The 22,904-nt window shown below is 42.8% G+C and overlaps 1 protein-coding gene across 1 annotated transcript in view; it reads right to left on the bottom strand.

Annotated features, from left to right (window-relative positions):
* Window positions 1-22,904, bottom strand: part of REEP5 (receptor accessory protein 5) — a 36,188-nt gene that overhangs the window by 11,355 nt on the left and 1,929 nt on the right. Inside the window, exon 3 of the mRNA XM_045777270.2 lies at window positions 6,295-6,433. Coding sequence (XP_045633226.1) covers window positions 6,295-6,433 — 139 coding nt within the window. The remainder of the gene's footprint in view (window positions 1-6,294; window positions 6,434-22,904) is intronic.

Below are 22,904 nucleotides of genomic sequence, written 5' to 3'. Positions count from 1 at the left end.
TAAAAGATTTATTTATTTATTTTAGAGAGAGAGTGTGTGCATGCACGAGGAAGGGGCAGAGGGAGAGGGAGAGAATCCCAAGCAGACTTCCCGCTGAGCTTGGAGCCCGAAAGAGGGAGGCTCTCAATCCTACAACCCCCAAATCCTGACCTGAGACAAAACCAAGCTGGATGCTTAACCAGCTGAGCCACCCAGGCACCCCAAAATTTCTGGTGTTTAATATCCAAGTATCATACAGTGTTCTCATTGGTTGCTTATATAGGCAATGCTAATACATGATACTCCAAACTCAGTACGACAGTTTAAACAAGGGAAAATTACACTCTTGACACTGAATTAGAATTCCATGTGGGTGTTTTCAAGAGTACCCAGAGTATGCAAGGGGCTGTGCATAGGAAGCAATAATTTCTTACCAATATGTTAACTGGAGAGCTAGAAGTGTTGCGTATTTGTTACTCATAGAGGGGTATTTTGCTGTGTTTTACTAATATTTGGGAAACTGGTATGGAGTTTTAGATTTATACATCTTAATTTTTATCATTTAAAAGTATAGGAAATAGTCTCCAGGCTGGTATTTATAGGTAGAATACCTAACTTTCAGGAATGGATTACTAATGCAGACCTAGATGCCCGTATTACAAGAATGGGCATCAGTGAAGTGGAAATGATTCGGTGGATTAGGAATCAGTCGGTATCTATTTTATTTTATGACTTGAGGTAAAGTCATAAACAACCTAAGAGTCAGTTTTCTGCTCCTAGGATTTTAGGAAAGTCACAAATTAATGTCCTTGAAGAAAGTATACAAGATAGCAGCAGAATACCAAGTCCTACAGTCCTTACTGTTTTTGAAGCCCTCTGAAGTATTATCTGCCCGTGTAGACAGCAGTCCCTCAGCAATCCAGAAAAGCGAACTCATTCATCTTTCCTGGATGATTAAGGCAAGCCTACCCGACAGAACCAGAGCGAGGTGTCCACATTGCTGCACCTCTCCAGTGTGATTAGGCTACACTCCGGTCTGCTCGGTTCTTTCCAGTACCCTCTAGCTATTGTCTTGGGACAGTAAAGTAATTACTGCTTTCTAACTACATCATTAGCATTTTCCAGTTTTCAAATGAAATAGCTTTCTTGTATTAAAAAATAAAGTTACTGTTCAACTCTCATGGTGATATTCAGCCCAGGAGTACCCTGAACTACACAGATCCGACCATCCTTCTATTATTTTTGTAAAGATTTTACTAATTTATGTTTGTTTGTGTGTTTATTTATTTATTTGAGAGAGACAGAGAGAGGAGCAGAGGGGGAGGGACATGCAGTTTCCCTGCTGAGCATGGAGCCTGAGTCGTCTCTCATCCCAGGACCCTGAGATCATGACCTGAGCTGAAATCAAGACTCAGGCACTTAACTGACTTGAGCCACACAGACCCCCCCCCCCAATCCTTTTAATCAAGCTGTCCTCAAAATGCCAACTGACTCTCCTAAGAGCAAACACAAGGCCACTCCTACCTCCAGTTCAAAGAGCCTGTGCTGTTTTTACTGATTCTTGGCACGATTACAGATTGCAGCAGGCCAGATCATTCTGTCTGTGGTTCTAACGCTGCCAGCATCCAGTTTTCTCCAGCAGAGGTTACGTCCAAGGTAGGGATAGGCTTTCTATACAGTTTGGGACCAGCCTGATCAGAATTGAGTTAATGTAAAAAACAAAAAAACCCACACTTCAGCACTGACCTGATATGACAATCACCTGGTCCGAAACAAAAGTCGTAGGACGCTTTCACAAGGTAACCACGAGAACAGCGACAGGCTAAACTTGAAGCAGAAGGCTCAGCATGCATAGATAAAGTTAAAAAAGAACATGTGCTGGGGAAGATTTCCCTGTTCATTTTGCGTCCCATGAAGTTAAGAAGAGAAATGCTCTGCTGTCCATCATGGGTGAGGCAGTACAGCTGACAGTGGGGACGGTCTGGGTCAGGACTTAAACTCGCTGGAGCTTATTCAACCTCGTTTAAAAAACAAACCTAGATGGGGCGCCTGGGTGGCACAGCGGTTAAGCGTCTGCCTTCGGCTCAGGGCGTGATCCCGGCGTTGTGGGATCGAGCCCCACATCAGGCTCCCCCGCTATGAGCCTGCTTCTTCCTCTCCCACTCCCCCTGCTTGTGTTCCCTCTCTTGCTGGCTGTCTCTATCTCTGTCAAATAATAAAATAAAAAATCTTTAAAAAAATAAAATAAAATAAAAAACAAACCTAGAGAATGATCTGACTGAGTGTAAGGGAGGCACAAGGCTGTTCACTTCAGCTTTTGTTCAGATAGTGAGAGAAATGCCCTAAATGTCCGTCAGCTGGGAAATTAGAACATTACCACCTATGATAGATGAGACAGTTTGTCAGAGAATACTGAATAACATGAGGAAATACTCCTGGTATTATGTTAATTAAAAAAGTGAGATACAGAATTGTTTAATATGTGGTCTCAACCATACATACATGGTTAAAGCAACAATACATATACATGGTTCTGTGTGTCTTCATGTACGTGGACTGATAGGCTCCCACGTTAAAAAAAATTTAGGAAGACTAATGTCAATGGTAGTAGGATTACAAATGCTATTTTCCTCCCTATATAAACATGCCCCACCACACGCGCGCGCACACACAGGAACGTAAACAGGAAGGCAGCAGGGACTTTGTTTTATTCACCAAAGTACCCTTCTGACCTAGAACAGATAGATTCTGAATCGCACGCAGAAGTTTTAAATACATATCTCTGAATAACGAAATGAACAGAGACTACCTTCATTATCAGAGAAAAAAAAGCGGGGGGCTTTTACATTTATTTTTATTTTAAAAAAATTTTTTTAAGATTTTATTTATTTGAGAGAGAGAGAGAGAGTTCAAGAGCACGAGCAGGGTGAGAGGCACAGGGAGACACAGCTTAGCAGGGAGCCTGACGATGGGCGGTCCGGGGACTCGAGGATCACGACCCGAGCCGAAGGCAGATGCCCAACTGACTGCACCACCCGGCTACCCCGACATTTGTTTTTAAAAGCCTCCTGCTTAAAGACCAACCTCAGAACAAAGCTCTGAGCAGGCACCATCCACTATTTCTAGCCGAACAGATTGTATATTATTTTGTCAACTGATCTTTGATGCCTAATCATTAGTTCCTCTCATTTTCCTCCAATCTTTGGCTGTTTTAAAGATTTTTATTTTGTTTTATTTATTTTTTTGAAAGAGACAGAGAGAAAGCACTAGCAGGGGGAGGGGCGGAGAGACAAGCAGACCCTGATGAGCGTGGAGCCCAACAGGAACCCTGAGATTGTGACCTGAGCCGAAGTCAGACGCTTAACCGGCTGAGTCACCCAGGCGCCCCCAATCTTAGGCTGCTTTAGAAAAAATACCAACAATATTAATTCTGCAAAAAATAAATATTAAATGTGTCCTTACTTAGGTCCTTTTTCCCACTCCGTATATCAGTATGTGATTGTAACAATGGCATATGGTCTGTGCTAACCCTTAAAAGGGGTATTTTTGGGGAACCTGGGTGGCTCAGTCGGTTAAGTGTCTGCCTTTGACTCAGGTCATGATCTCGGGGTCCTGGGACGGAGCCCCGCTCAGGCCCCTGCTCAGTGTGTACATCTTTATCAACTCTATTGAAAACACATTGCTTCCATACTTTGGCCAATATAAATAATGCTGCAAAACCATAGAGGTGCATGTATTTTTTTGAATTACTGTTATCATTTTCTTTGGGTAAATACCCAGTAGTAAAATTACTACTATCATATGGTATAGAACTTTAATTTTGAGGAACGTCCATACTGTTTTCCATAATGGCCACACCATTTGTTGGCCATCTGTATGTCTTCTTTGGAAAAATGTCTATTCAGGTTTTCTGCCCATTTTTCTAATCAGATTGTTTGGGTTTTGGTTTGTTTGTTTGTTTGGGGTGTTGAGTTGTATGAGTTCTTTATATATTTTGATACTAACCCCTTTGTAGATATATCATTTGCAAATATCTCCTCGCATTCAGTAGGTTACCTTTTTGTTTTGCTGACGGTTTCCGTCACTGTGCAAAAGCTCTTTATTTTGATGTAGTCCCAATAGTTTATTTTTTGCTTTTGTTTCCCTTGCCTGAGGAGACATTATCTAGAAATATGTGGCTAAGTTCAATGTGAAAGAATTACTGCCTCTATTTTCTTTTAGGAGTTTTATGGTTTCAGGTTTCACATTTAGGTCTTTAACCCATTTTGAGTTTACTTTTGTGTATGGTATAAGAAAGTGGTCCAGTTTCATTCTTTTGCACGTGGCTGTCCAGTTTTCCCATACCATTTAGGGAAGAGATTATCTTTTCTCCATTGCGTATGCTCACCTCCTTTGTCACAGGCTCATTAATCGTATTAGGGTGGGTTTATTTCTGGGGACTCTATTCTGTTCCCTTGACCTATGCATCTATGTTTACGCCAGTGCCATATTCCTTTGATTACTATACCTCTGTAGTATATGGTTTGGAATCTGGGACGGTGATACCTCCAGCACTGTTCTTCTTCTTCAAAACTATGTTGCCTATTTGGGGTCTTTTGTGGTTCCATACAAATTTTAGGATTATTTATTCTAGTTCCACATAAAATGCTACTGGTATTTTAACAGGGAATGCACCGAATCTGTAGATTACTTTGAAATATATGTGTGTGTATATATATACATATTTGTTTTCAATCTTTCCTTCCAGCTTTCAAGTTTGTTCCATTCTGTTATTTCTGCCATATAGTGTGTTCTTTATTTAACTTTTTCATATCTCATATTTTTGCTTGGCTCTTTCCTGTGTTCTCTTGTTCCTATTTCATATTGCTACATTTCTTCTGCTAGCAATCTATCTTAGAAGTCTTGGTTAGTCAGCCCTAGTATTTCTACTGCTGACAGAATTTTGTTACTGATCATGTTGTCTTTCTTTTGAAATGGTTGTACTTTTCAAATATCTTGTTATTTGGCCTGTAACCTCCCTCTAGGAATATCAGCTGCTCTGTTAGGCACTGGGATGGAGGAAAACCACACACCAATGCATGCTGGTCCCAGTAAGCTGTGGGTAGGAAGCCCAGGTAGAGAGGAACCACAGCTGCCACTCTTCTCCCACTAAACAGCCCCGCAGGCCAAGGGAGCACCCTTTGCTCCCCCAACAGCGTTAGAAGGAGATGCTCATAAGCTGTAACGCACAGCTCAAGCGGTAGAGCGGGAGCGGACGGGAGCAACCGCCCTGGCTACGTAGTTCCACTCATTTTCCTCAGCGCCTCAACAAGGACAGGACTCTATGCCAAAACCCCCATTTTAGGAAAAAAGTACAGGAGAATGCTTTTTAACTTGGAGGTATAGAAGCAAGACAAAATGTAAAAGTCACAAAGAAAAAGATTTGATGAGAGTATTTAAGGTTTCCAAAAAAACGTACACCCTACCTACTAGAAGATGTTAACTTTCTTTCTTTCTTTTTTTTTTTAAAGATTTTATTTATTTATTTGACAGAGAGAGGCAGTGAGAGAGTAAACACAAGCAGGGGGAGGGGAAGAGGGAGAAGCAGGCCTCCCTCAGAGCAGGGGCCTGATGCGGGTCTCGATCCCAGGACCGTGGGATCATGACCTGAGCCAAAGGCAGACGCTTAACGACTGAGCCACCCAGGCGTCCCAGATGTTAACTTTCTTAATCGGAATCGATACAGGTCCCAGTAGGAATGAGTTTCAACTTCCTAATCCTTTTCCTCACATGGCGGTAACCAAGGTTCGTTCTCTACCCAACACAAGGTGTGGCAGGGTGGATCCCTGACGACAGCACCTGCCAACGTTCTCATAATGACTTCCTCAGAAAGCCCGTTTCACATCTTTCTCCAGACCTATGTAAGAATAAGTACTTTTTTCTTCTAGAAATAATGACTCCTTCACACCAGTGTGAATACTCAATGACCTGCCAGAATGTACAGGGCTTCTGCATCGAACACAGATAACTGCCTGATGATAGGATCTTGGTAAACTACGGGCAATGCTCGTGCTACGTCACAGTATTTCCATCTTTTATTATCAAGCACATCTTGAATACACAATTGCTTTGGCTGTTTCCAAGACAGTATACAAAGTAAGTTAGCCGTGCCGAACTCGATCTTCCTATTTCTAAGGGGAGGCAGGGCCACAGATGTTCAACATTCAAGCCTTTGTTCTATGCCTCTATATAGGTCCTGAGATGGAGTTTATTGTAGGGCACAAAGCAAACCCATAGATGGAAGGAAACAGAGCAGTTCAGGAAAAGCCAACATACCTTCAGCATGTAGTAGAAGGGGACCCATGACAGGAAGAGGTCAGAGAAGAATTCAGCAATGCTGAACACACCATACACTACCCAATAGGTCAGCCACTGGGTATCATCTTCTTTGTTGGGACTCTCTATGGCTTTAATTCTGAAAGGCAATAAAAAGCATGTATTATCATATAGGGAGACCTCAATGAAACACTTTCAAACAGTAGACTTTGACAGCCCGCCCTCCAAAAGTAGGAAACTCAGGCAAATGTATGCACCATGTCACTGAGGTAAGAATACAACATAAGGATAGGAAGCAATGTGGAAATCACACGACAAGCTATTGTAACTACTGGTTACCAGTCTTCCAGTCATCAGAGAAACCTGTACTAGCTTTACCCCGAATTTCCACCCTGCCTGTGCCTCAACCCAGGTGCCTGGAGATACCAATGACTGGGAACCTCCAAATGGAGTCCTGCCCCCAGAGAGACATCAAGAATTCTCTCATGGTGGGACACCTGGCTGGCTCAGTCAGGGAGTAGGCGACTTTTAATCTTGGGGTTGTGAGTCTGAGCCCATGTTGGGTGTAAATAAAATCTTGGGAAAAATAAAAAAAAGAATTCTCTCATGGTAACTTAGTTCTTATGTGCTTTTAATAACTGAGGTATATTATGGGTAAACAGAAACTTCCATAAAGGAACTTCTGGAACACAGTTCAGATACTGCCCGAAGTCTATAACATACTTCTTAACAAACAGGTGAGAACAGAGATCATGGTGTCCATTTGGTTCCGACTATCATTATGTGATCCTCAGGCTGTGGTCTCTCCTACCTTCATCCTAATAGCATGACTTTCTCAGTACCAACTACTGCTTAAACCAATTTCATTCTGCAAATGAATGGAAATAAATTTAAAATTATCTTTTACTTCTGAATCACAGAAATTTCTTCCAGGCTTGGGAATCTCTTCGTTCTACACCTGAATACCATAATTTTTTTATCCTATCCTGACATATGTCTGGACGCTTATAACTGAGTTGAACTAGAACAGTAAACTAGAAGAAGTATGAATCTTGTTAGCCTAGGAGCCTAGGAGATGGGTTAGCGATGGAAAATACTTGGTAAAATGGGTTCCTGAAAGAGGCCGCTAGGCTGCTGAATCATGCTGAGTCACTCACAAAGAAGCCTCTGGACCGGTGAGCAGCAGCTGTGGGTGTCATGTTTGTTTGTGTGCGTGACTGTTTTAAGAAAACCACCAAAGGGGGAAGTTACAGCTGACTGAGATGAGCGCTGGTGGCGGGAGGGAGGGACAGGGAGAAGTGATGAAGCGAACGCTGCTCTCTAAGCCAAGAGCAGGCAAAAGTGTTTCAGTTTACATGAAAGAATCACAAAAGGAATTTCAGAGAGCTGCCTGTAAGATAATGGCTTGTAACATGGGGACTACGTCTGTGTTTTTGGTTTCCTCGGACAGGAGCTGGCAAGTGTAATCGAGGGCCAAGGGACAAGCGTAGGCAACCACGTGAGCCCAAGGACTAACAAGAGTATACCCCTAAGGTCATTTCCCTCCCCATTTCTATTTAAGTGGGTCTTTTAAGTCATTAGTGGGATAAAGATTTGTTTCTTCTACATCCCTCCTGGGGATGCAGAGTTACGATTCAAGGACTGTCTTGGTTTGAGGAACCAAAGCAATTCATGACTAAGTAAACAAACATGATCCAGTCAACAAACGGACCCACATGAACATAAACTGAAATAAACACTCCGTGGAAACATTCTGATATGTTCAATTCCATTCTGTGTCATTATTTTTAAGAGGTTAGTCAAGAGCCACGGATTCAAAAACAGAAAAGCCATCCAAACTTCAGTGCTTCAAGGAATAAAAAAAAAATAGTCCTCTAACTTATGGACACTATGGATTCAAAAGCTTCCATGCTAATGCACGTGGAACACTATGCAGTAGCACTGAAAAGTAGGAAGAAAAGAGCTCAAAACTGAACACAGGTAGATCACGACTTTGTAGAAAACCAAGGCACATGAAAGAAGAAAGGACAAGACCACAGAGCCTTATTAAGTTGAAGAGAGTTTTTTTAAGATTTATTTATTTATTTGAGACAGAGAGAGAGAGAGCACATGAACGGGAGGAGGGGAAGAGGCAGAGGGAGAAGCAGGCTCCCCGCTGAACAGGGAGCAGGATCTGGGGCTCAATCCCAGGACCCCAAGATCATGAGCTGAGTCGAAGGTAGATGCTTAACTGACTCAGCCACCCTTAAGCCGAAGAGATTTTTCATAGAATTTCTCGTATGATTGAAGCATTTAATTATTGTTTTACTTTAAAATAGCACAAGGTTCATTTTTAAAAATGTCTACATGTCATAACATCATCAATTAGTCACAACAAGAAAGAACAAGAAATGGGAACCTGAGACTCAAAAAATAAAGCACCCCAGTCTAGTTATGGGGAGAGAAGAGCTTAAAACCACCGTTTCCCAGTGGTGCCGGTGTGGCTCAGTCAGATAAGCATCTGCCTTTTGGCTCAGGTCATGATCTTGGGGTCCTGGGATCAAGCTCCACATCGGGCTCCCTGCTCACCAGGGAATCTGCTTCCCCCTCTGCCTCTGCGGTTCTCCCTGTCAGTGCTCTGTCTCTCTCTCAAATAAATAAATAAAATCTTGAAACACACACACCTGCCATTTCCTGACTGCCATTTACTTATATACTTCCTTGTCCAAGCGAGTGGACACAGGGGATTACTCAGCAACAATACGCTCTCCTGCCTCGAACATACACTGAATCACATCTCAACTCAGTATATCAGAATGAGGATGTAGCAATTTCTCAGGGAACACAGGGACTCAAGAAATCTTAAGAACTGCTCTATGCCCTTAGGTCATTTCCATTTTGGTCAACATGGAACAGCTAAAGACTGGGAGAGGTAGGAACGTAATACATTTTTCCCCCAACATCATTTATCGACAAGACTGTCTTTTCCCCACTTCATATTCTGGCCTCCTTTGTTGTAGATTAACTGACCCTATAAGCATGAGTTTAATTCTGGGCTTTCTATTCTGTTCCCTTGACCTATGGGTCTATTTTTGCATGAGTACCACACTGTGTTACAACAGCTTTGTAATAGATCTTGAAATCTGGGATCATGATACCTGCACAGCTTTGTTCTTTCTCGAGATTACTTCTGCTATTCAGGATCTTTTATGATTCCGTACAAATGTTAGGATTATTTGTTCTAGTCCTGTGAAAAGCGCTATTGGCATTTTGATAGGGAGTATACTGAATCTGTAGACTGCTTTGAGGAGAATGGACATTTTAACAATATTAGGTCTTCCAATCCATGAGCATGGTATGTCTTTCCATTTGTGTCCTCTTCAATTCCTTTCATCAATGCCTCACAGTTTTCAGAGTACAGGTTTTTCACATCCTTGGTTAAATTTTACCCAATAATTATTTAACTTCATAATAGCCCTATGAAATAGGTATTGTTACTTTCATTTTTGAGGGAAAGACTCAGGCTCAGGGAAGAAAAATAACATGTGCAGGGCTCGTAGCTACAAGTAGCAGAGATTGGGGGCACCTGGCTGGCTCCTCAGTACAGCAAGCAACTCTTGATCTCAGGGTCATGAGTTCAAGCCCCATGCTGGGTACAGAGCTTACTTTAAAAAAAAAAAGGAAAGAAAGAAAGAAAAGAACAAGTAGCAGAGATTGGATTTATACTCAAGATTAACTCTGACAAAGCCTGTGCCTGTTTCACACTAATCCAGGCTGTTTTCCTAGTTAGAACAACTCATCATCAGGCTGTATAACACTTAGCAAAATGTCTGGTACCAGGGGGCATTTAATAAATATTTATTGCATTCATATAAATACAAAAAGAGCTCATGGTCTTCCTTTTGGAAGGGACCACAATGATCTAGTCTCATGCTGAAGAAAACCAAGGCTCAGAAAGGGTAGACTGGGTCACAGAAGACAAATAAGAGTAAACGTCAGTCTCAAGGTCCAGATCCTTGGAGAAGCATTCCACCCTCCATCCTGCTTACCCGGGCAGAAGGCAGGCAGAGGAGGGAAGGGCAGGGAGGGCAATCAGCAGTGAACAGGACAGTTTCTCAAACTTAGATGATGATCCACCTCCACCTAGAGCGCTAACTAAACATACGCGAGCCTGGGTCCTTTTCAGACCTAGTGTTCGGGCTCTGGCACGTAGGGCACAGGTATGAACTTGAAGAAAGTCGTGGAGGTGATCCCAAGGCTGAGCCAAGTTTCAGAACCGCCAGCTCAAAGTTCAGTCTCAGCACCACCTCCCCGTCCTTTTCTCTGAAAGAAAATCCAAGTGATGGACTTGGAGCCAATCAACTGTAGCCAAAGGGTAGGCTACACCTTTCCAGCAATGAATGGGAGGCCAAGAGAGAAGAAAAGTTAGACAAGGAGGCAAACTGAATTAATGTCTTTGCTACAATTAGGATGAGTCACTCTAAGATGATCTAGAATGCTCAATGCTCACCTGAACATTCTCAAATTTATAGAAGAATTCAAAATAAAAACATCTCCTAACCAAAACTCTGCTAAACTTTTCAAGAACCAATCTGAAAGTCCTATATTTGTTTGGCTAGAACACTAACCTCCCTCAGGGCTTTTCAATCCCTAGCTAAACCCTAGAGGAGCTCTGGAACTATCCCCAAAGCAGCTGGCAACAATTCCAACCACTCCCCCCCACCCCCAGACCTGGGCCACTGTCTCGTATATTCTCTGTTTTCCCTTGCCCACAGTGGGGTATGTTGGCTGCACCACAGACACTGAATCTAGTTTCAGAACCACTCCTGGGGGGACACAGTCACAAAACTCAGACACCCTGGTCTTAGACTGCTCTCTGCAGACTCTTAACTGCCATATTCTCACTACCGAACCGATGCCTGGCCACTTGGGCTCAGTGTTGTGGATTCTTTGTTCTCTCTCCCCTCAGCCACCTACCCAGTTCCAGGGGCAGGGCTTGGCCTACTTGAAGCAGGTGGCAACAGAGAAATGAGGCCTGAGTGAGAAGCAGAGACATGGCTAGGGTGAAGATGATTGTCAGTACTACCTATGGGAGTGGCTCACAGTTCTAAAATTTCACAGAGCAGAATCAGAAATTGTCGAATGTTGAGTTGGAAGCTGTCTTATAGACAAGCTGTTCCTATTCTATATTTTAGAGACCAAAATATGAAGTTCAAAGAGGAAAGACTGGTATTAAAATGAATTTCAACTGAAAATAAAATATTACAGAGGCAAGTGTCTACACATTTTTTAAGGTCAACAATGAACTATGTAAATACATGTTGGTGTATCCACACAATGAAATATTCTGAAGCCTTTAAAAAGGATATTAACAGAGAAAGATGTCCAAGATATAGAGCTGAATGTAAAAAGGGGATTACTAACTTTGTGTTTTGAAAAAAAGAGAGGCAGATATGTATTTGTGTGTGTTTACAGACCAAGAATGGTGTCCAGAAATATATATTTCAAACTGGGTAAAGTTAATCCTGGGCATTGGGATTGCAGAATTTCATTTTAAGGTCTTGTAATGAGCCTGTACTATTTTTTATAACAAGAGGAAGGAAAAAGATTTCCATGTGAGGGGAAAAAAAACGAACACCAGACTTTCTACAACTACTTCCTCCTACGAGACGAGCTCACTCTCCAGGGCTTTGTTAAAAACTAAAGTGAACATCAGGCTCACTCATTGAATTTCTCTCTTGAGGAAACAGCTCATGGTTTTCTTACAAACAAACTTCTCTAATAGTGATCAGACACACGCCGTTGTGTTTTAGGGCATTAGAAGGCCTTCGATACACATAAACACAGAAAGAAAAGAGAGTCCAATAGCTCATCACTGGAATGGACTCATTCTAATTTCCTATTTGAAACAAAGCAAACTATCAAAAAATTATTAATTCCTGTGGAATAGCTAGGCCTTTCCCTTCTTTCCTTCCCAGTGCTCAATTGGCTCTGCGTCATTTCACCATCCTTGGCATGCACCTTGTAATCTCGTTCTACCACTTACTAGGCACGTGACCTTGGGCAAGTTATTCTGGGCCTTAGTGTCCTCATTTGTCAAGCAGGAATGATAAACCTTATCACGTTGTCGTGAAGATTAAATTAATACATGTAAAGCACTTAGAATCAATGACCTGAACTGAGTAAGTTCTTGTTAAATATTACCTTCATAGATGCTTACGACGTGGTAATAATTTATTATTGTTATAGGGAGGCAAGAGACTAAAAGGAAAAGCAAGTGATAGGAACACTCCAGTCCTTCTGGCTAAGTAGAGCTGGTAGAGGGTTAACAGCATTGTTAATAAGGCTAAAAGGAGATTAGAGAATTACCCATGGATTTTAATTATACCTCACTCTCCAAATCCCAAATGCTACAGAGAGTAAAGAGCTGAAATCCCCACATCCCATTTGCAGGTCAATGGGAACAAACTTGGACACTGCTGAGAACTTTTTTCAGGCCCATGGTGTGAAGGTAGACTGGCCAAAATTCTTTACCTTAGTTGTTGGATTGTATTGATACGCACAGAACCCACCGGCCAGACCACTGGGCTCCAGTGACAGGTGCTGGCTACCTCCACCTTTCGTGGCCCATCTATTTGTTTATACCTTCACTGCTATTTTCTAAAAGCAAGGGCAGGAAGGAAGGGTGGCCAAAGGATAGCATTAAACACATGGAAAGAAAACAAAGGTTGCACAGAGATATCTTGGGACTAACATTCTCTCCCTCCTAAACTGAGTCACTTCATTCCTCAGAGAACCTAAAATACTCCCTGCCCCATGTGGTAATCTCCCACAGCAAATCAGTGACAGCAGCATTCGGATGCAAGCATACACTGAGCTCTGACGTGTAAGCAAGCCAAGCAACCAAAACAGTGATTCTCAAGGACCGCAAGTCAACAGTCAAACCCAGTTCCACTCCTAATTGAAGAGCACATGTGTGCTTGGGGAAGCGTCCTATGAAGAAGGGTTGTGGAGGCAGAGTTATGGGAAACTGGAAATCTTAATAGAAACAAAACAAAGTAAAACATGGGATTTAATATATACAAATTGTTAAAATCATACCCAGTGCTTAGGAACACGTATACCACTGTACCATAACCGAAGAAAACCATTAGCCATACCACCACATCTTTATGACCTGGAAGAACAAAATTTTATTGTCCTCTACTGCTCTTGGAATAATAATGTCTTAAGGTGCTGACGTAGGTATAAGAAAAAATAAGACAGGGGCGCCTGGGTGGCACAGCGGTTAAGCGTCTGCCTTTGGCTCAGGGCGTGATCCCGGTGTTATGGGATCGAGTCCCACATCGGGCTCTTCCGCTATGAGCCTGCTTCTTCCTCTCCCACTCCCCCTGCTTGTGTTCCCTCTCTCGCTGGCTGTCTCTATCTCTGTCAAATAAATAAATAAAATCGTTAAAAAAAAAAAAGAAAGAAAAAGAAAAAATAAGACAAGGAACCAAAAAAAGTAAGTGGAAGAAATTAATGAAAGAAAATACTAAGGAGGTTTCCCCTTAATCATTTAAAACCTCAATGACCTAGAGTTAATCACAACTATGATTAAGTCAGTTTGCTTCTTTGTAGGGTAATAAAAGTACCACTCTTAATTAAGCACTCACTGATTGCTAGATTCTGTGCTAAGTGGACAACATATACTATCCACCCCTTTTACTTACAAGAAAATTGAGTTTTATGTAAGTTGAGCCAGTTGCCCAAGAGTTAATAGAGCTAGGAATTATCAGATCCGTATACACACGCTTCTGCTCACTCATGCCCAAGAAAGTCCAGCACCTACCACCTGTATTGTATGCGGTTTGTGTATAACTTGGTCACTACAATTCAAATTAGCCAAATAACATAAAATTAAGGAATACATTTCTTCAAAGCACTGACTTTACTACTAAAATCAGTTGTATCCACCCACAGAATTTTAATTTTAATGAGTCAATTATATTACCAGTGAATCAAAAAAAGCAGTTAATAAAAAGCCCTATAACAATAAACAGACAGCTTTGAGATACTGTTGGTAAAGAACAGAAAGAAATCTGCCTGGGATCCATTTGCTTTGTTTTATTTTGAATGTGGTAAGTCATATTTAAGAGCAATTATTCCAGAATTCAAGGTAGATTATTTGAAGCTTAAAAATGAAGACTACAGACCATAATGTTTATAACCCTTTTTTTGATACAGCAGACACAGCGTGACCACCCGCAGCACCCACAGTGCACGGGAACACTTCCGCTGTATTGACCAGAGAGTGTGAGGTGGGAATCCCTGAGCGCTCAAGTGGTCTTCCCGTTCTTTATTACCTTGATGTAGGAGGGTGCCAGTGTGATCTTATATGATGCCTACAGTGCACCAAATTAGGAGGGGAAAAAAATGACCTATTTAACACATAAACACTAGTTTGGTTCCATGCTGATAATTTTTTTTCTTCTTCATGGAAAAAAAGAAGGTAAGGAGCTATGGGCACGCAAAGCTCCACTTATTCTCCACTGCAGAGCAGTTGTGCTCTCGAAACATCAAGATAGGCAGATAGCAAAGCTCAACTTGTTCTCCACTGCAGAGCAGTTGTGCTCTCGAAGCAAGAGCATGGATCCCGCACATGCAATAAAACCAATTTGCTTATTTACCATTTATATTGTGCCCAACCTTCTCCCCTATTCAAAAATGAAAAAAGAAGGAAAGAAAGAAAAAAGATTCGAGATAGCTAGTTCAATATACCTCCTCAATAGGCAGAAAGTATCTTCTGAGGTGAGTATACAAGAGCAGTGAAAAAATACCAGGTCCTTTACTCCTCCACACGGTGTTCTGCTGCATAAAACGACCGACTCAGTGAGACCCGTAAGTAAGCTAAATTCACAGGCAAACACGCTTTAGGACGAGTCCATAAAACATCTCTAACCGAGACCGAATATTAAAACAAAAGCCATCATTCAGTAGTCAAACATTTTGGTGTTTAATTACAATGATCTTTTTTTTACCAACTGTTCACCAATTTGTGTTTTAATGCAAAATGAAAGATTCAGTCACAGTCAAATATAAAACATGAGGACTGTTGAAGTGTGCAGGCCAGAGAATTCAGGCATCCCTACACCTACACCTGGCTTTGCCCCAACGGCCATGACCCAGGTCCAGTAACTTGTTTGTGGCCTTAGTTCCCAAATCTATAAAAGGCGGCTCTCACCCCAGCAGCTTGATCTCTGGGACCTAAATTAGCTAACTTTTTTTTTTTAAGAGACTCCACACCCAGTGTGGAGCCCAACACGGGACTCGAACCCACGATCCCAAGATTAAGACCTGAGCTGAGATCAAGAGTCGGATGCTTAACCAACTGAGCCACCCAGGCACCCCTAACATTTTATAACTCAAAACTGAATGCCTTAAACTATTTGATAGTTTAAAAAAATGTATGCCTAAAGCAATAAAACAGCAGATGCGAATCCTACTGGAACAACCTTTGTCGATAAAATTGTTGGTTCTGTAAATATAATATTTATGTCAAATATAGTATCATAAAGTTTAACTTAAGCTCAAGTACCCTCACAACCTGGACAAGAATAATCTAAACTGACATTTCCTAGACAAAAGAAGGCCACATCAAGATAGGCAGATAGCAGCCTCGAGTTACCTCTGACATGTAAGTGATCCCTTCACCAGATCACCTCGTCCAACTATCAGAAGCTGCAGGATATATATAGTGGCCGTGTGACTGAGAGGAGCTGATAAGCTCTACTCCCGGGAACCAGGACAGTGTGCGAGTGACAGACTAAAGTCAGAAGAGGTTTGTACAGCCCCCACTTCTACTTCAACTGCCACAAAAAGCCATTTCATGAACAATTTTTGAAACTGTTTCTCAACTTCTTTTTTTTTTAAAGATTTTATTTATTTATTTATTTGAGAGAGAGAGAGAGAGATAGCACAAGTAGGTGCAGGGGCAGGCAGAGGGAGAAGCAGGCTCCCTGCTGCACAGAGAGTCCGACATGGGGCTCGATCCCAGAATCCCGAGATCATGACCTGAGTTGAAGGCAGACACTTAACTGACTGAGCCACACAGGCACCCCTGTTTCTCAACTTCTGTATTAACTCATTGTTCCTCAAATTTAATTCATTGGTAATGTTGTCAACAGCCACAAAATACCTTAAAATGCCCCATATGTATTTCTAGTTGTTGGAAATACCGGAAGAGATGAGGAATACTCATTTAAAGTCAGTCCTGAAAAAGAGAAGAACTCCAAGATGGGGTGGATGAAGGCAGAAGGACAGATAAACTACACCTTCAGGGCCCTCGTGAACAGGGAAAAAAAAATCATTAAAATTCAAAGGGAACATTCTAGAACAGAGTATTAGGAACAGGATCTCTTCCCACAACTGCTTTGAAGCCCAGAAAGTAGATCACGAATAAGGAATTTAAATCATTCATCTTACTTGTTCCTTAAGACTTTCTTTTCTCTATGGCACAGGCAAGGGGGGGGGGAACTAACCAAAATGCTGGCTATAATTACCCACAAAAATAGTGCCATGCTGTTACAAGGATATTTTATCACTTTTTCTAGTTTTCTCCACAACTCCATCTTAAAATAGTTCAGCAGTATTAGCAGTGATACTAAGTGAAAACGCAACCGATTAAAAGCCCACAGAAATAAAATGGTTACATGTCTGAGATTTCGGGATGCTCGACGCGAAATTTACAGGATGCCAGTGACTGATCCAAGTGCAGAGGCGGACAGAACACCACGTGCGCCGCACACCGCCTGGAGAAGTCCAGGTGGGGGCTGTGCTGCTCTGCTCCTGAGCTCACTAGCACGGAGCGCCCAGCAGCAGAGGGGAAAGCTAGTGTAACAGGAACACAAGCAGCTTCGCAGAAATATCTACTCCCAAATTCTCATCCATAAAAAAGGACAAAAAACATAATTACAAGTTCTGGAAACACACACACACACACAAGAAAACAAACTTGCCCGTTACTAATGAGTCTGAGAACCACAAATACACATCCTCCAGTACCAGGAGGGAAGCCTGACTTTGCTCCAGAGGACTTGCTTTTCCGAAACAAGGTGGTGCTCAGCCCCTCAGGCGCCCAGCTCCTCCCCAGATCTTAAATGAGGAGATTTCAGTCCTTTGCAACCTATGCCCCTGCACTTCGTCTGCTGTGAATCATTAACTAAGAAAATGCTCGCGCTCTTCCTTGCCATTCATTGTATTACAGTTCTTGTAGTTATTTAGACAGTGTCTTTCCCAAATTTCCCCCCCTCACCATCCCCTTTCTGATCTGACCTCATAGGGGTCATCCCCAAACGGCTTCTCCCTGAGATTCTTTGCCTCCGGATACAGAACTAAAGGCAAAGCCCCATTCCCTTAGGAGAGCCAATCCAGGGCGCCCTCCACAGATGGGCTTGCACGGGGAGAACAGAGGAGTCTCTGCAAAGAGCTGGTTATGTTGCCGCTGTTGTAAATCAACACTACGTAACAGGTGGAAGAACTTGTTAGTAATACATTCTAACTCACGTACACGAAACACTGCAGATGCCTATGTGTGTGCAGACACGTGATTCGGGAGGGCAGTACCCTACTTGAGAGGAAAAATACACTGCATGAAGACAATATACTGACAGTGTCAAATTGGGAAAAGAAACAGTTCCCATCAACAGTTCACTTTTCAACTGTGCCTGGGTATGGCGTGTGTCTGAGCCAGCCCAAGAGCCACGGGGGAAGTAGTGTAACAGAAAAGTTAAAAACACGGACTTTGGAACCAGAGTCCCTGGGTTGTTTGGTTGGTTTATTTATCTTAATTTTATTTTTATTTATCTGAGAGAGAGCGGGAGAGATCACAGAGGGAGGGGAAGGGGGAGAAGGAGAAGCAGGCTCCCCGCTGAGCAGGGAGCCCCACGTGGGGCTTGATCCCAGGACCCTGAGATCATGACCTGAGCTGAAGGCAGACGCTTCACCGACTGAGCCACCCCGGTGTCCCTATTTATTTGTTTTAGAAGTAAGTGCTATGCCCAGTCTGGGGCTTAAACTCACAACCCCCAAGATTAAGAGTCTTAAGCTCTACCGACTGAGGCAGCCAGGCTCCCTGGGTTTAAATACATTTTACCATCTACTAGTTGTGAGCATCTGATCAAGTTACTTCTTCCTCTGTTTCCTCATCTGTAAAATGGGAACAATCATAGTATTTACGTCATCGGGGTGCCATGAGGATTACATGAGCTATACTTATAAAACACCTAACTAGGGATATAGAAGTGTCTATTAAATGAAGTGCTGTGCAGTATTCAGCCGTGCAAACTGCTAAAAGCAATAACCTTCTCTGTCCCGGTGACACAGTTTAAAATGGGCTGGTGAGGACACAGAAGATAAAATGACACATCACTCAGGTGGGCATGAGATTTCAAAAGTGCTGCCAAACATTAGACAGAATCTAGTCACCAAAATGCTGGACTCCTATTTAATCTTTTCGAGCTTGGTACTAAAATACGCCTAACTGAGCTTTCACATTCCTGTGTAGCGACGGAGGGCTGCAGACCAGGTCTGGCTCTGGTGACCCTGGGAAACACACTCTACCTCGCTCTGTGCCTGGATCGTTTGAAAACTAAGGGAATTAGATTACATGCTTGATCTCTCCAGCCCAACTCTGACAGTCCCAGGAAGGTGGTAGCCTGATCTTTTTGAAAAACGTGAAATAAAAAGAAAAATTAATAGACATTTTTGTAGAATTTTTAAAAAGTCGCTTAATAGGATAAAAAGCAAACTCTCCTCCTTTCCTTTTCCTGCAGGGCAAAAATAAAAATAGAAAATAAGGTCATTAGACTTGCTCTCATACTTCCATTTAACCAAAGGAGCAGGGACAAGACTGGCATTCACTCAAGGACCCGGGTGGGGGCTGCCCTAGGTCTCTGGCAACGGACTCTGCATATGAGGGCACACACAGCACGTGCTCTGTGGGTGTCTCTCAGAAGAACTGTTATTTGTGCAATGCCCCTGGAAGCAGGGCTGCACCAGAAAACAAAAAGGAAAAAAAAGGGCCCCATGTTATAGGATTCCAAAGATACGAAATGTCCAGAATAGGCCAACCCATAGAGACAGAAAGTAGTAAGTGGTTCCGGGAGACTGGGGCATAGGACAAATAGGGAGTGACTGCTAGTGGATCCAGTTTCTTTTGGGGGGTGATGGAAATGTGTTGGAATTTATCACAGTGGTGATGGCTGCACAACTTTATGAATATACCAAACACTGAACTGTACATGTGAATTATGCCTCAGCAAAAAATTGGGGCAGCATGGGGGTAGGTCTACTTTAGTAAGAGAGGCTCACATGATGCAGTGCCTGTCTTCTCTTCTCAGGAACAGAGCGAAGAAGTCAAGAGATGACAGCAATTCTGTCAAGCTCTTGACAATGAGAAGGCTGAAATTAGATTTCAAATTGCCTGTGTAGGGTTGCCCAAAAGTCTGGAAACACAGAGGTAGAAGATTAAAGGGCCTGCTCTCAAAGGGAAAGGACGTACCAGAAAATGAGAGTAACCAGTAGGAAGGGGGGCCTTCTAAGGCCCTAACTGCCTCTCCAGGAACACTGGCTGGGCCTCCAGCCCTCTGGGTTCCAACAGGCCACAACTTGACCCAAAGCCAGGTACCCCAGGGTCCCACCCACAGTTTTCCCCAGGGGGTGAGTCATAAGACAGGCAGGAAAGCCAGGGGAACTTTTCCAAATTTGACTTCTGTGCCCTGCAGCCTCTAAGCCCTGTGCTGACCATTACGTGGTGTGGGTCTCCCCGCGATGGAGGGAGGAGAGGAGACAGCTGGAGCCAGAGCAAACGGTGAGAAAGGCTGGGACTGGCAATAGTTGGGCAGAATGGCCACTTCCTTCCAGAGGTTGCAGCAGCCCAAATGACCTTAAAATGTAAATCGTATCATAGTCACCCCCTATGTAAAATCCATCCCAGGCAATCAGAAACCTGCAACTCCCGACAACCACCTGGAATAAACGCACACTGATCCCCTGGCCACGGGCCCTGCGTCATGGCACCTGTACCCCCCCCCCCTCTCTGATTCCCTCAGCTCCCTTCAGGCGCATAGTTTCCAACGGTTCCTGGCACCCAGGGCTCCTCCGCCTGGCTCTGCTCTTGGCTGGTCTGGCACTTTCTCATTCCTCAAGCCTTAACTCAAACAGTATCTCAGATAAATATCTAGAGGGGTCCTCCCTGTTATTCCCCACCCCGGCTCCCTATCCATTTTCTTCACAGGGCTTACTTACCACACTCGGTCACTACGTTACTATGCAGTGTGGTTGACCTTGGTAGATTGTTCATTCAAAGAGAATGGAGAGCGTGTCCACCTTAGTCCACAGTGTGGCTAAAGTGTGGCCACCGTGCCTGGACTGTGGCTGCATTTGATTCGTGCTAAATAGATGAACCCATATTTTTTAGAAGAACTCTGGCTGGGGGGCACAGGGAGAATTTTAAGAGGAAAGAGAACAAGTAAAGGGAAGGGGATCCCAAATCATATTTTAAGTTACGCTGATTCAGGCGCCACTAATAACACCATTTTCAACCATTTTCTGACAATCACACAATTACACTGGTTAAGCAATGAACATACTTGATTAGACGAGCATTTAACACTGATTGCCTCAATGTTACTCACAGGGGGTCTGTATGCTTTATACCGTGCACATAATCCCATGTCACCCTGACAAAGCAGAGGTCAGGTAGGGTCCCAGGGTCAGCAGGCCATTTTCCCCTCCCTTTCAGCCCATCAAGTGTAACATGCACCGGTTACTGCCACCACTCTATGTCGGGGGTTCAAAAGGTGGGCTGACATTAGAATTCTTTACCGATTGTTAAAAGAGCAAGGAGCCTTAAACGCCCCAAGCCCAGGCTACACCCCGACCAACTACACCAGAATCTCTGGAGGTGGGGCCCAGGCGTTAGTATTTTTGAAGGCTCCTTCCAAAAACTCAGTGGGCATCCAAGGCTGAGAACCATTGTTTTAGGGAAAAGTCCAAATACCCACAGAGAGGAAACCTCATTTAATTTCCTTATGGTCATGGAATGCTATCTTTATTTTAAAGGTCAAAGAGTTGGGTCTACCAAAAGGAAGCGTCCTAGGAATAAATACCACTCTAGAGACACTATTTCCTGAATTTTTACTGAAATCACTAAATTTCCTTATTAGATTTTTAGCACTTTTCCAGCTCCTAGTATGGTATACCACAAATGTCACTTTGCCTCAGAATATTCAAACAGAAAAGTATATATACCTGGTGAATGGAATAATTCTAAAATATGTAAAACCCACGTACATTACCCACTTAGAAATACGAACGCCTCTATCATTTCACAGAATTCCAAGCAATAGACAGGAGCATTTAGCTTCTTGGAAGTAAAAAGAGCCAATACTATTTTGTTGACTATGCAGGGAATGAAAGAATGACTACAAACAAATGATTTAAACAAAAAAACAAAAAAACTGAAATCGACTTGCTGTAAAATAGGACTAAAAAAGAGATCCCTGCTAGAATTCATCCACTCCAGATCAAGGGGAAACATACTGGAGTTCTGTCTGCAGTCACATCCGCTTCCACCCACACCTGGATCCACACGTCCCACCTAGAAACAGACTTTTACTTTAGGAAAGCCCACACCAGTGACCTCATCACACCAAAAGAGGACGTTATGTTTCACACAGGATTATGTACCAAACGGTACTGACGTGGAAAAGGGTTTTATGCTGTTTGGTATCTCCAAAAATCCATATTCCTTTCTGGTTCAAAATAATTCAAGCAGCTAGGCAGTTACTAAAGTGCCACCCAGGATTTGTTCAAAATGGGATCAAGGACCTCTAAAGCACACACCTGAAAAACGCTTCAAGCTCTTTTATCCCCCCCAAACTTGTATTAAAGGAATGCTTGCAAGTAGAATACACAAGCAGAAGAAAAGTAATGTACTTTTTTGTTATTTTGTCTGATAGCACAGACACGTCGTGCAAGTCATTCTGAATCAGTGTTGCCTACAAACTTTTCATACTCACTGTATTATCAGTCGATTACATTTTATAGAAAACTGCTATTCTTGTACCTTTTTCAGTGATCTGAAAGCCAAACCAGTTTTCCTGGTCTGCCCTTCTTTGGTCTACACATGAACCTGGATGGTGCTTTAGCAGGGAGCGCTGGAAGGGGGTGAATGGTCAACATGAAGACAGGTTAGGGTGTCTAACAGCCAGGCTCCGTGGAGCGCTTCTAAGCCTCCGCAGCAGACGAACACAGTAACTATGTATGTTAACTTCAATTTAATTGTTCAGATCAGAGCTAACTTCTAAAACATGCTTCCTGCTTTCTAGTCAGATACTAAATTCTAGCTTGTCCTGTAATAGACACAAGAGGTAATAAATGTGTTATCTGTGTGTTAACCTCCCAGCCAAAAAGTTTGTCTTCCTTTACCCCTGTGGGTGAGAAAAGTTGCAGAGACCAATTCAATGAAAGAAAACCCACCAGCTTTCCTGGGCAGAGCTACAGACTAAAACAATTCATTGTGATTTGAATGAATGAAAACACGAAATTGTAGAATATTTTCGAAATAAATACTGTAGAGTAAAAACCTC

The sequence above is a fragment of the Ursus americanus genome, chromosome 5 (genome assembly GCF_024610735.1).
Source record: "Ursus americanus isolate L20-20 chromosome 5, mUrsAme1.1.p, whole genome shotgun sequence".
Lineage (NCBI taxonomy): Eukaryota > Metazoa > Chordata > Mammalia > Carnivora > Ursidae > Ursus > Ursus americanus.
Note: the sequence above shows the minus strand (reverse complement) of the source record. Positions and strands in the feature narration are given on the sequence as shown.